General features: G+C 49.5%; 1 protein-coding gene across 2 annotated transcripts; it reads right to left on the bottom strand.

The window, feature by feature from the left end:
- Positions 1-476: 476 nt before the first annotated feature.
- RAB29 (RAB29, member RAS oncogene family) lies at positions 477-9390 on the bottom strand. 2 transcript variants are annotated; one of them, XM_086627152.1, is made up of 5 exons: positions 9267-9390; positions 7824-7895; positions 5977-6158; positions 4712-4833; positions 477-3965 (listed from the first exon to the last, which is right to left on the bottom strand). In XM_086627152.1, the coding sequence occupies exons 1-5, from the start codon at positions 9388-9390 to the stop codon at positions 3848-3850; spliced, it is 618 nt and encodes a 205-aa protein (XP_086483278.1). In that variant the 3' UTR covers positions 477-3847. The 2 variants fall into 2 exon arrangements, with proteins under 2 accessions (XP_086483278.1, XP_086483279.1); XM_086627153.1 differs by lacking the exon at positions 7824-7895.
- Between the last annotated feature and the right edge of the window lie 4395 nt (positions 9391-13785).

The following is a 13785-nucleotide window of genomic DNA, read 5'->3' as shown; positions in this document are numbered from 1 at the left end:
AATTCAGATGTGCCCTGTCCTCCCTGCAAGTCAATACTCATGAAAATCAAGCTGATCAGGAAAGAAAGGGGCATTGAGAGCAACTGCCTGCCTGCATAGCCAGCCCCAAAATACACTGTGAATTAATGAGCCATAAGGAGGAAGGCGTATTAACAACCAACCACATCAAGGAATTCTTTTCTTTCTCCTTTTAGCTGGATATATTGGATTAAAAGCCACTATGACTCACTCACAGATGTGAAAGTTTTGCATGCTTATGTCCCGCTTGTAGGTCAACAAGACTAGAGTAATTGAGACAGCAAGATGTTTCGGTGAAAAGGATCCGATTTGTTTTGCTGGAACACAGGGCAGTTCACACTGCACGCTTTATACATTCCCCGTTATTGACAGCAAGACTTTTTCTAGTTGGAACTTCTGAACCCATTTGTTCAGACAACAGGAAAACAACTACTACTACTACACAAGCAATGCCAAACTTTTATTTCAAACTTTTGCAATACTGCATTAGTTACTGATTGATACGGTGAAAACCTCCCAGCAGTTTCTTCTCTGTATAGTAACATGATAATACTGCAACTTTCCAGTGATCAGAACCCTGTCTCTAAAACACTTCTGCATAACTGCAAGCGATTTAAAAAAAAACAAAAAACAAAAAACAGGCTGAGTTTTGATATTGTTGACTTATTTCTGAACTACAGTCTGCCCTCACAATTTCAAATTCGATTACAGTAAAAATTTCCAGCTATGTGGACCCTCAGTGTGCTGTCATCGACATATAAAATACACCGTTAAACTTCACGTGGTTTTGAGTCCCATGACCACAAATTAAAGGAATGAGAAACAACATGCGGAAGAGTGAAATAGGTACCGTTGGCCCGGAGTCACACGAGTACAAAGTCAAAGCAGGCACTGCAGAAGGGACAATCAGGTGCCTTCATTTTCAGAACAGGTCGTTCCTGACAAAGACACCACTGAAGCACAGTTCATCGGAATACAGACAAGGCTCTTCAGGTTCATATTGGGAAGACTAAAGTTTTGATCAGTCTGCATGAATGAGACTTCACTTTGTTTCAAAAACTTCTTTAGAACCTAGCCTGGCTCAAGTTGTCTTTTCCCTTTCAGTGGTTTCAAAACCAAGAATTATTTCAGGTACCACAAGCTGGGCACACGCAATTTCACAGGCAACCCTTCTTTCCACACTGTGTATCCCAACAAAGAGCACGTTTGGATGGGGCTTTTGAATCCGTTTGTTTTACAGGACTAAATCAAGGGAGGGGGTGGTGGTGTGTTGTTTTGTTTTGCTTTTTTAAGCACCTGATGTGCCACAAAGCAAGTTCTGAAAAAACACACACATCTGCACAGCAAAATCGTTTTCCTGTCTCGTTGGGTTTTTACACCGATCTCAAGCAACGACTGTTTCTGTTGTGCAGGTTTGGGTTTTGGCACTTGTCTACTGTGTCTATTAAGATGTTAACGAGCAGTAAGCAGTGTGGAAAAAATAACCCCCTGAGGCACACACCGGTACCGGAAACCACTGGGCACTACAGAAATTATGCATAATACAAGAAAACCTTCAAAGATTTTCCTTTGGCTTTTTGCTTGCTTCTGAGAGGCACTTACAAAAAAGAGGTCCAGAATGAGAGGCCCAGACACCAGAGAGGCACTGGTACGTAACAAACTGACATGCAAAAGCTATAAAGATGTTTTCCTGCAAGATGCATGGCCTAGCAAACAGGAACTAGACATTTTCCTTTCAGTGCCAAGCTCTTACTGACTCGAGTAGTTAGTTGGTCCTGGGCAGAGATTTCCAGTATGTGCCTCAGTTTCCCCATCAAGCTCTAACACTTGACCTCTTTGCTGAAATGCTTTCAGGTGCGTATACAGAAATCAATAAATAACACATGAATCTTAATGGTTTCGTGACAGATCTTTAAAAAAATTAGACTCTTCTCCCCATATGCCTTACAGAACTAGAAATATTTATAGGAATAAAACAAGTTTGTTTTTTTTTTTTTTTAACACTATGTTTAGGGGGTAAAATTCAACAAGACAGTTCAATTTTGTTGCTAACCAGTTCTACATGTTTCACACGTTTCTACAGTGAATCCAACGGCGTGAAAAGGGTATATTTAAGCACCTATAAAACCAAATTTGGCAATATTTGCACAACGGAATCCTAGCCCAGACATTTTAGCTTTTAATTAAACCAGTGGAACACGACACTAGTTTTAAGTTTCTTAGCCCTTACTGTCTACTTATCAATCCTTTTCAACTCCAGAGAATGAAAACTCAGAATATTTTGTGCATAACGAAGGCAATCAGTTCCTGTTCTTACCACCTTCTCCCTCCACAGGTTATATAAAGCAAGCAAAGCCAGACAGAAGGAATGCTTTGCCAAAGAAACGCAGTCCTAGTTCAGCAGGAATCAGGACAAACCAATTTATAGTCCTGTTTTCAAATTAATCTACTCGAGAAGGGAAAAAGTGTCATTGAAGACTGCTTGTTCAAATCCTAACCTCATGGACAAGACAATTCTATAGCATAGTATGCTTATATAAAACAACGCTATATAACTCCAGCCCTACAGACCGAGTTTCCTATGAACTCTCCCAAGATAACGACCTAGTGTGCTTTTACCAATTTTTTTGTTGTTGTTGGCAAGAACTGTTCTCAACCACAAGTACCTGGGGACACGTTAGGGAAAGCAGGTGTCAAAAGGCATGTGGGGATCAGTTCCCTTCATTTCCTTTTGTCCTGCAAAGCCTTCTCCTTTGCTCCCCCCTTGCAGCAGCACCCGCAGCAGGGGGGCTGGCAGAGCGCTGCCCTCCCTGCCCCAGCCCTGCCACCAAACCCACCCATGCTACCGCAGAACTGCAGGAAGGCAATTCATCAGCAATTGCAAAGCCATTGGAGACGGGAGGATACAGGGTGCTCTAAAAGTGAAAAGGACTGTTGTTTGCCATACAAAGGAGTTTACAACCTCTTCCTCATTCAGCTCTCCATGCCCTAATAAAGTGGAGGCAGAACAGAATACGCAGGATTGTGCTAGAAGGAACCAACAGAAGGCAACTGGGCAATTCTTGACAAAAATTGGAGGTCTCTGCTGTGAAGCACCACAGTCAGTACACACGTAAGGGCTGTGCGACACCATTTCTCAAACTCACACTCGTAATTTTACAGGTCTGGTTAAGTGGGACACCTTGCTAACCCACACCTGGCTTCACATCTGAAGGACAGTTAGCGGCAATGATGAGATGTGTTGGTCTCTCCAGGCCACGTAAGCAGAGGTATATAGTTCCAGAGCATGAAGTAAAGGGTTTTCTCTAATCCCACACTGGGAATCCACAGGCACGGAGAGACCACCTGAACTCTGCGTGCGTCAAATGAAGGTCACTGGAACGCCTTGGACTGGTGCGTCTGCGCACGGTGGGTGCAGGCGGTGGGGAATAAAAGGTGCAACAATATTAAAAATATACCTCTGACATCCTTCGCCCTGCCTGAGACAGGCCATCACATGTCAGAAGATGAAGTGCTCAATATTAAAAAACCAACCTAATTCAAGCCATGTGCTTGAACACAGGCCATGCTACATCACCGGCAGCAGAGCTCCCAGTTGCTGCTACTCTAGAAGAAAGAGGAGTCTTCTCACCCCTCTCTTCCATTCCTCGCTCCAGGTCATTGCAGCAATGCTCTACTGAGAACAAACATGCACTAAACAGAAGACAGTTCATGATTGTGTGAAAAAAAAAAACAACAAAACCAGTGATAGCCAGTTTAGGAAAAAAAAGATGATAACAATAAGAGGACATTGCTGCTAGACCCAAGGCAGATGGTGCAGTCAGTGCATCTAACAGCAAGCCCAGCCTGGTGGGGTTGTCTCTTTTATGTTAATATAATCCCCACTCCCAGCAGCAGAGGAACTTCCATCACCAGTGGATGAGGACATCATCTGTTCAATCAGGACTCTAGAAGACAAACATATGTGAGTTTGGGGTTTTGTTTTGTTTTGTTTTTTAAAAGAAGCAGCATTGGGCCACACAGTTTTTCAGCAGTACAAAAAAGAAATAGCAGTTCATCCTAGGAGGACACAAAACTCCAGAACTTGAGGACTAAACAATCAGGTCAAGGAACCTCATAGCACTGACAGCAGCATCACTGCTATTACCTGGCAGCATCAGAAGACTCTGCAGTGACCAGACAACCCACAACACCTACTGGAACCACCTCACCTTGGGTCCAGTTTAGGACTGGGACACAGCAACCGCCTTCCTGGGTACAAACTGACTAACCTCAAGATCAGGTGCGAATACCCAGTCTAAGACCTTTCAGAAAAGGCCAAATTCTCCTTCAAAAGATTGGAGATTGATTCTCCTTCAAAAGATTGGAGATTGGAGAAGATTCTCCTTCAAATTCACAACAGAATTTCTAGTATCTTTGCAAGAGAAGTCCCATCCTCCTGGTAGAGGCCAGCATATGAAAAAAATATCTCTGGTATTGATAAAAAGAATTTCTGTTTCCAAAAGCATGTCAGAGCTTAACCAAGGAGAGAAAAGCTTCTGACCTTTCAGAACTCAGTTTCCCTTTGGGGAACTGACTTGCATATTATTGCTGCTATTTGGTAGTTACTGGCAGCATCTCCCCTCACCTCAAAGAGGGCCGTGTCTGAAAGAGGGAATTAACTCTTAGCGGTACCACCCGACGTCGTGCCTACCTCATGGACTCGTTGATATTCTTGTTTTCCTTGACAGACGTCTCCACCCAACCAGAAAAGCCATTTTCTTTGCTGAACCGATCCACTTCATCTCTGGTCACTGCCCATGGGGAAAGGTCGCACTGTAAAACAAGAATCAGTCATTTTAAGGTTAACCTTCTAATTTTCAAGCTGGGAGGGGAATTCTCCCTCTCAGCCATGTCCTGCCCAGTGCAGGCAGGCAGGCAGCAGGCAGGCTCAGCCCTTCACACTTCCCAGATGGCAAGCTGATAGAGAGTTCTTAGGGCAAGGTTCTTAATGGGGTGTTGCAAGCAGCAATATATTTATCTCATCTGAGATACTGACACACCTCAGTCAAGCACGCATGGAATGGAGGTTCATCCAGCACAGGACAAGGAACCATTGTCACTCATCCAAAATTTACCTGGCCTCTCAGCAGCCAGGAAACGTTACCGGTGTGGTGCCACCAAGGCAGCCACGCTGGTGCTGATGGGACGTATGGAGAGGCAGCGAGAAAACCAGTCCCATAAGAGCCTGTACTAGTGTGACTGCAGCGAGTACGGTCACACACGTTGTCCTACGCAGCAGAAATGTTACCGTAAACCAGCTATAGGGGGAAAGCACTGTTTGTGAAGAAGTGGAGAAGAAAAGCCACTTCTCCTGCCCACCCATCGTGTTTCTGAGTCGCCTCCAGTTTTAGGCTCTCTCAAACCAGGCAAGTCTCAAACTGAATCTGGAAAAGGCTGCTGAGCCAACGTTGGCACATGAAGGACATAAAGGTAGTTTTTAAAGGAAAGAAAAACAAATTGTTAAAAGATAGTAACCACTCTACGTGGTGAAACTTAACACTGCATCCAAATGAAAACTACACATCCCTCTGGCAGCTCCGAACAGAAACTTTACCTGCAGCATCACACACAACCTGCCCAGGCTACTGCAAGTTAAAGACCAAAAAAAACCTTTTTTGTAACCTGGGAGCTACAGAGCTGGAGCTCCAAGCAGAGCACAAGGCTCTGCATCCCAGGACGGAGCGGTTGTTAACGTCTCCTTAGTGCCATCCAGACATCCAGTCCTATCAGTGATCTAGTTAAGGAGGAGAATCCTTGCTTGAGAAAGAAAATTCAAGGAGAGTTAAGGAAAGGATTAAAAAGACCACAGGCTGTGGGTCAGCTCTGGGCAAGGCTTAGTGCTGGAGGTGTCTCCTTCCACCTTGCACTCCCGTGCACGCGCGCACAAACACACAGAGCGCGTCCGGAGCCGCTCACTTTGTTTGCCAGCAGCAGGCAAGGCACGGGGCTCCCGTCCGGCAGCAGGAGCTTGCTGTCCAAATCCTGCTTCCACTTCTGGCTGTTGCTGAACGTGCTGGCGTTGGTGACATCGAACATGATGATGCAGGCTGATGCCTCCCTGTAGTACAGCCGCGTCATGGATGTGAAGCGTTCCTGCCCTTCAGGATCAAAAGGGAAAAATAAAAATCCCCCCCTCGAGTTAACATTTTTAGATTTTTTCATACAAATAAGATGCTTATCACGGTACCTCATTTTCTCAGCTGACACTACCAATCTCCACTTAAATAACGAGGAAATATGGGCACGGAGACGTGTCCTGCCTGGGTACCTCAGCAATGCAGCCACAGAACTGGAACAAACTGGGCAGCTCTTCACCCTGACCCACACACTCAGATGCCTCAGAAATACTTACATTACTCCCAATTTAAATTTAGTGTCCCTGACCACACACTCACCTCCTCCCAAGCAGAATCCCCCCAGCAGGAGGGTGCCACGGCTGTCCCCGCTCCGGCAGCACTCGTGCCACCGGCACTGACCCCAGCTGCTGCCTGCTGCGGGCCCGGCGTGACGGACCGGGCTCCCCAGGGGGAAAAATTTGATATTAAACAAAAAGCATCACAACTGTTATTACTGTTGACACCTTACAGCCTGCCTGCACTACCAAAGCTGCACCCAGAGAGGAACTCCGCTGCGCTGCCGTGAGATTTGATGGCACTTGTGCAGACGGGGGGACACCGGAGGGATTTCACTGGGGCTCCCGTGCAGCCCTGTACTGCTCAACAGGCTTTTCGCTCTGAAGCCGTTGAGATCTGAGGACGTGGAGTTCCTTCAAACCATCTGACCGACTTTGCACACCTGTGAGGCGGCCGACAGTGCCGTGGGGACTATCGGTGCGCCCATCGCCTCTGCTCGGGCACAACAAGAGCACTGTGACCAGCGTGGCCTCGCTGCTTTCCAAATCTTAAAATGCCTTTTCGAGGCTGAAATTGAAATGAGTTTCTTGCTGCAATCCTCTTGCTGCAAACTTCTCCTTCCTGTTTTCTTTTTAAGGATTCCAGATGCGAGCGGCTGAGCAGCGAAACCAGAGGAAACCACAACCCTGTTTTCCTCACCCCTCTAGATCCAGAGGTGCCATTTTAGAGACGCTGCTGCACCGTGTCCTTGGTCTTCTGGTGCTACGGAGATTCGGGAACTGCGTTTCTCTGCACCTCTCCAGGGAGCGGGTGCTCCTCGCTCCACTTCATCACATACAACACTGTCCCCTGGATCATGCCCCACTCCCAAACCAGCCCCAGCACCTCGGGGGCACCCAACGGTCTCCTCTTGCCAGGACTGCTCCTGAGGGATCCCCCGGCTCTGCTCACACACGTCACCAAGCAGCCAGATCGCAATCCTGATCCCGGCAGCCAGAGCAGCGTGAGGTCAGTGGAGCTGCTCCACGCCAGGATCCGGCCTTCCCGGCTATCATGCCAGAAATCAGGATTTTAACAGTAGACTCGGAGCTGAGAAGTTATGTATCCAGCCACAAACGAGCCTGTTTCCCCATTCACTCTGCTCCGGCTTTGGAACTGAAAAGAAAGGCTCGATAGGATTTATCATCTGCGTTGCTGTGTTCTTTGCAGATGGGCTTTTGATTAAATATTTAAATTATTACTGCAAACCAGAGCAGTCCTGCCCCTTGAATCGAGAGGCTTTTAGGATTTATTTTTGTAGCAGACTCTACTGAAAAAAAGAAAAAGAAAAAAAAAAAAGACAAAGCCATTCCAGCCATTGAGAGCTTTAAATTTTGCTCCTGAGCAGCTTCGTGGTTCGTGTGAACATACCTGCAATGTCCCAGAGCTGAAGTCGCACTGTCTCTGATTCCGACCACTGGACCACCTTCAGAGCAAAATCCACTAGAGAATCCCCAAAAGAGAAAGGAAACCCAATCAGTGGCATTCCACATCACGGGGCTTGTTCCTCCGCAGCCTCTCACCATTCCCCAGCACAGCCCGGAGTTTTCGCAGCCACAGCAGTTCATACCGGACTGTCTCCCACACCAGCCCAGAGCAGGGGGGTCTGCAAGTGCTGACCCCTCTCCTCCATCGCAGAAAGCTGAAAATAAGTGTTCAATCCCAAGGGCTCCATGCACCATCCGCTCCACACCCTGCAGAGAGGATGACCACACGCACACAAAACGCCTTCAGATAAGCAGAAGTGAAGCACGTTACCAGCATCCCATCCCTCCCCAGGACACTACGCTGGGCTTGTCCCTTCCTGAACTTCAGATTAAAGAGTTAAATAACACAAGGAACGGAGTGGATGAGGTCCTCCTCATCTTGCAAAGCCCAGCTTGGCAGGTCTGCTGCCGGAGCCCTCGCAAACAGTGGCAGCGATGCTGCTCTGCAGTTCTTTGGGAAGGAGGACAGCAAGGTGGAATTTTTCCAGCCAACACAGCGCTGGCTGCCCAAGCACTTTGCCCCAGTGGGATGTGGCCCGTCAGTGTTTTTAACATTCAGCCCCTCTTGATTGGTGAATAAGAAGATTTAAAGAGCCGAGCTCTGCCCCTACTTCGCGTCCTCGGCGAGATTTACTGGGTAAAGCCTTGGCACCTCCTCTTGTAGGTTATTCATTTACACTGATGTTAAACAAAGAACGACCAATCCCACTTAATCTTGTTCCCAGCCTCCTGGTTACAAAGCTGTTGTTTCCCCCATCACCTTCCCAGGGCACTGCCGATACTTTAGCTGGTTTCACGCTGTCAAGCGTCAGAAAAACGCTGGTCCTGCTTTCGCTAGAAAGAGCTGAGGCTGAAATCTCAAACTCGCCAGGTTAAAACTCCTGGGGGTGGCTGTTCGCAGGGGAGGAGGGACGGGGCACCCCGAGCCTGCCTTGGAGCGTGCCAGCAGTCACTAGTTTGTCACCGGGGGCTCACGGAACACGGGCTGGGAGCTGGCCGGGACCCCGAGAGCTGCAAAACACCGGTGGGCGGGTGTTCCTTTACAAATTCTCGCTTCCCTGTCCGCAGGGAAGGAGAGGAGCGGGTTTCCCCTTACAGCCTACGAGCACGGGCAGCTTCAGAGTAACATCCGCAGGAGTTTAAGCTGCACGGGGACCGCGCTGCGCTGCGCACGGGCGGATGACCCGCAGCCCGCACCGCCGCCGCCAGCGCTCGGTTTGCAAAGCGGACGACAGCCCCGACGGCGGGGGCCACCGGGGCCCGGGCTCCGGAGCCACCGGCCTCCGCCGGCCGCCGGGCCGGGCCCCCGCCGCGGAGCGCCGCTCACCTCCCACCGTGGACTTGTAGTGCCGGTTGAAGCTGTCGTTGGCGTAGCGCTGCACCAGCGACGTCTTCCCCACCGTGGCGTCCCCCACCACCAGCACCTTGAACATGCGATCGCGCTGCCCCATCCCGATCCCGACCCCGGTCCCGGTCCCGGCCCCGCCGCCGCGGTCATGTGAGGGTCAGGTGGCGGCAGAGGCGGAACCGCTGCTTGCAACGGGGCTGCCGGGACCTGTAGTCCGCACCGCAGGGACCGGCCCTTGCCAGCCCCACCCTGCCCTCTGCATCCCCGGACCCTGCTCCGTGCAGCCCTGCACCCCCGCGACCTGCCTTCTGCACCCCCGGACCCTGCTCCGTGCAGCCCTGCACCCCCGGGACCTGCCCTCTGCACCCCCAGCCCCTGCCCCGTGCACCCCTGCACCCCCTGGCCCTGCCCTCTGCACCCCCAGCCCCTGCCCCGTGCACCCCTGCACCAGCTCACTGCACCCCCAGCCCCTTTGCAACCAGCAGACAAAAGGAACCCCCAACGCGCACACGTGTATACGTATTTTTAAAGCAACGCTTCCCAGTTGTCGGGATTCCTTCAAGGTCTTAAATTTCTCTCTGTAATTCGTGTTCAGTAGCTTCCCCCATCGCTCACCTCCCAACCAGAAAAGGAAAACACAACCCTCCCACCCACCCCCCGGAGGCACCCTGTGCCTGAGCACCCCGTGCCTGAGCACCCCGAGTATTTAGCAGGTGGGAAATGACCTGCACCTTGGGGCAGCACGGCCTGGAGCCAGAGGAGAAGTTAGAGCCAGCGAGGCTGGTGGCAGCTCCCCATCGCTGGGAATTTGTTTCAGGACTCTCCAAGCCGACCCTCGTTTGGGCGAGTGGCCGGGAGGCGCAGCCCTGCAGGAGAACCATCCACAACAGCAAATCCCGCAGCTGGGGAGGACGGGAGTCCTCCAAGGGCCACTAATTCCTGCAAATCCAGGGGCTGAGCGTGCCTCCAAAAACATGCAGAACCCTTTTGTCCCACCTACCTTAACCAACAGGCAGAGGGGCCACCTGTAAGCCAGGCAGGGCTTCTGCACACAGCAACGAACCCCCGCCGTTCCTGCTGGGAGCCCCCACGCAGCCACCCGGGTCCAAGCAAGGGCACGGCCGGAGCCAGCCTGGTAACCTGCCATTTACACTAATCCCAGTTTGCTTTGTGCACAGCAATTTATGTGATTTTCTTAACGCTCATTCCACTGCGTAGCAAAAGAGTTTCGGTGTGAGCTAAAATAAGCTGCAAAATGGGAGAGACCTTTAAGCAAGAAGAGAGGCATACGAAGGAAAGACACTACAGTCCACATAAATAAATGTCATCTTTATTTAACCAAATATAATTTATCCGTTAAGTTGACATCTGTCAATTCAGTTATAGGAACTATAAATAATTAAGACAGTCTTTTTCCTTTAATAAAAAGAGTAAACCAGTATTTTTCATTTGCAGTCAGCTGTATAGTAGGCATGCATTTGAGTGCAACCAGGGGGAAAAGTTTCTGACCATCAATATTCTTCAATTTTAAATTAGATTCTTCCCTGACCTATTCCCCACGTACAGCTTAGACCTTATACAAACATACAGACACCACCATCCCAGCAGCACAAGAGCTCTCCATCACCTCTGGGTCTCTTCATTTTACAGGAGACCACAAATGGGAGATTCTTTCTCTGGGGAATCTTGGGGAAGTAAATAGTGATGTGACACCTAAAAGACCAGAAAATTTTCTCATATATGTGTATATATATATATATATATATATAAAAGCTTAAGTGTTAATGGAAGGAAGTCTCATATCTATTCCTCAACATTAGGCAGAGAAATCAGGTGAGCAGCAGAGAATACTCCAGAAGTCCCTGGGCTGAGACTTCAGTTCAGTGGGTGTGAGGGCTGGGTTTGCTGGTTTTGTTTTGTTTTGTTTTTTTTTTGGGGGGTGTGTTGGTGTTTGGTTTGTGGGTTTTTTTGAACAAAGCTTTGGCCAAATGAGATCTGTGAGAAGTCACGTCACTAGGGTGGAGAGCACGAGGTTCAGAGATACCACCCCAAAGATGGGGAAGGGGAAAGCGAGGCTGATGTTACATTAGCAAGATGGAAAGGGGAAAGTTGTCTCAAAAATACACCCCCTGCTCTTCTGAGCGTCTGAGAGTGAGCAGCTGGACAGGGCAAAGATCCCGTTTCTGCCTCTGGAACACTATGAACAGCTTAGGCAGTAGAAGGAGAACTCGGTGTACACTGACTGGGGCAGGAAAGGGCTCTCCTACAACTTCAGAGAGGTCCTCGAGCAGGCAAGGGCCTGACTGCCATTTGGTTTGGATACATCTGCTCCCGTGGCTTTCTAGAACTGGTTTCCCTCTCACTAATCCTGACCTTCCCTTCCAACACGCTCATCTCCAGAGAAAGGAGCAGCTCTGCAAACACATCTCTGGGTTGGGACAATGCCCGATCCCAGACTAACTTTGGTCTTGACTTGGACTGTGAGGGATGCCCTCAGCTCTTTTCTAGGGGGAGGCAGAACTGTTCCTAAGGAATCGCTCCTCACCCAGAACGCAAAACTGCCTGCCCTTAGGCAGGGCTTTGTAGAGCTCAGCTAGTCTGGGATTGTCCAGAGCAACACAGAGATCTTCCAACCTGTCTTTATTTCAGATGAAGATCAGTGTTCCCACACCACATTGCACCATTTTCCAGCTGAGCAGAGATCCCCAGCGTTGCTGGGACGGAAAGCCAAAAGGAGACAAGTGTTGGGTTGTATGAGAAAGAGACAAGTTAGCCTAAAAGGAGGAAATGAGGCCAATCAAGGATGACCATGTTCTGCTGTGAGGAACACACTTCCTCTGCAAGAGGAAAAGCAAACAACCACAAATCCAGCAGCTTTCAGGTTATGTTCTGGAGCTGCAGATAAGCAGGACAGGCAGTGCCCAGACCAGGGGCAGGACTGCAGGACTCCAGGGCTGCACAGCGGACTAACGTGAGAGCTTTGCTGTCATTTCAGGATCGGGATGAAGGTGCTACCAAGCTGAATACTGCGGGCATTCCCCCACTGTTTGGGAAGACACTGGCAGCTCCCCAAGCTTTGCGCAGTGCAGCACTGAAATTTGGCTCCATGGGAGACGCTGTGTTTTTCCCATCCTTGGCAGATGTTAAGAGCTGTCACCCCACGCACGCTAACACTCCATTTATACTGCTGCATTCGAGCCCGACAGCGCTGCCTGCTCGAGCACATCGTTTAAACTTGGTGTAACTGGGTGCCGTTTCCGAGTCAATAAAGACCTGCTTACACCAAACTGCACTCGGTTCACTGCATTGATTTATATCCAAACGGGAAAACTAAAAAGCATTGAGTGCTGACAGCATTCAGATCATTTACAAACGCCTCAGTCGCGCAGCCAGAAGAGGTCTTCTCTCCTTACGCCGCTGCAGACTGCGTGAGAGCCCTTCCAACACCCACCAGCAGCAGAAGACAAGGCACCTCGGCCACCACCGAGCTGATCAGCACAAAAAGCAGAGGGGAAAGAAGCACAGCAGAGAACCGCGCGCTCGCAGAGCTCGCTCAGCACTTGCAAGCTGGGCTGTAACCCTGATGCCTGCTCAAGGGCGAGTGCCTGTGCTACGGTCCCGTACAGCGCTGCACTAAGCACCAGGGCTGCAGAAATCCGATTGTGGCCGCTGACCTGTTTTCCAGCTGGTGCCTACACATGCAGAGAAATCCAGCAGCTGAACATGGATGTCCTTTTCCAACAGACATCGACAGGCTAGTCATCCCAAATTTGAAATGCCTCAGGCTCAACCGGGAGAGGTACTGGGTGGCTTCTTCCCAGCTGCAATGGGCCCATCAGCAGCACTTAGCAACTGAAAGAAAATCTCATTGCATGAAATAAGTTCTATTTTTCCATGCACCCCTCCAGGAAAGGAAAGTCAACTGAACTGAGCAGGCTGCTGTGAAAACAGTACTCAGCCAGGTTTCGGGGCTCTGCAGTCTGCAAACCTGGGATCACTCACTCTCCTTCTGGGCACGCAGGAATGGGTGTTTTGGCATAAAGGACCCTTCCTCGGCATCTCAGCTCATGGCTCTACCACAGACTCATATGCTTTGGATGCTAGGCACAGGAGGGGGATTCGGAGAGCGAACACAAGGGAGGAGGGCAGCAGGGCAGAGAAGACAGGAGATACCCCGTGCCCTCATCCATGAGGTTGTACTTTGCTAGAAGGTGCCTGTTCAGTAAAATAAATCTGAACCTTACCTCCAGTATTTAAAACGCTTATGAAGCGAAAAAAGCAGCCCTTCACCTCTAGTGACCGGGACAGAGTGGGCTCCCTGTGTGATCTGATGGATCAGTATCTTCACTGTAACCTTGGTTCAGACATAACTACTATGAAATTGCACTTGGTGATTGTCTCATTACACTTTTTTTTTTGTCCTTCCTAAAACTAGATTTATTTTCTGTACAAACTTGGCTTGAAATATAAACCACATAAAATTCCCATTGAAAATAAT

The sequence above is a fragment of the Tauraco erythrolophus genome, chromosome 27 (assembly GCF_009769465.1).
Source record: "Tauraco erythrolophus isolate bTauEry1 chromosome 27, bTauEry1.pri, whole genome shotgun sequence".
NCBI classification, from domain to species: Eukaryota; Metazoa; Chordata; class Aves; order Musophagiformes; family Musophagidae; genus Tauraco; species Tauraco erythrolophus.
This window is presented reverse-complemented; position numbering and strand designations above follow the sequence as displayed.

Excerpts from the sequence above, each read along its gene's own strand:
- RAB29 (XM_086627152.1), bottom strand. The coding sequence starts at position 9,390 with ATGGGGCAGCGCGATCGCATGTTCAAGGTGCTGGTGGTGGGGGACGCC. Across the intron at positions 6,159-7,823 it reads TCAGCTCTGGGACATTGCAG|GGCAGGAACGCTTCACATCC; the intron begins GTATGTTCACAC and ends TTGATCCTGAAG. Across the intron at positions 4,834-5,976 it reads GCCTGCTGCTGGCAAACAAA|TGCGACCTTTCCCCATGGGC; the intron begins GTGAGCGGCTCC and ends CTTGTTTTACAG.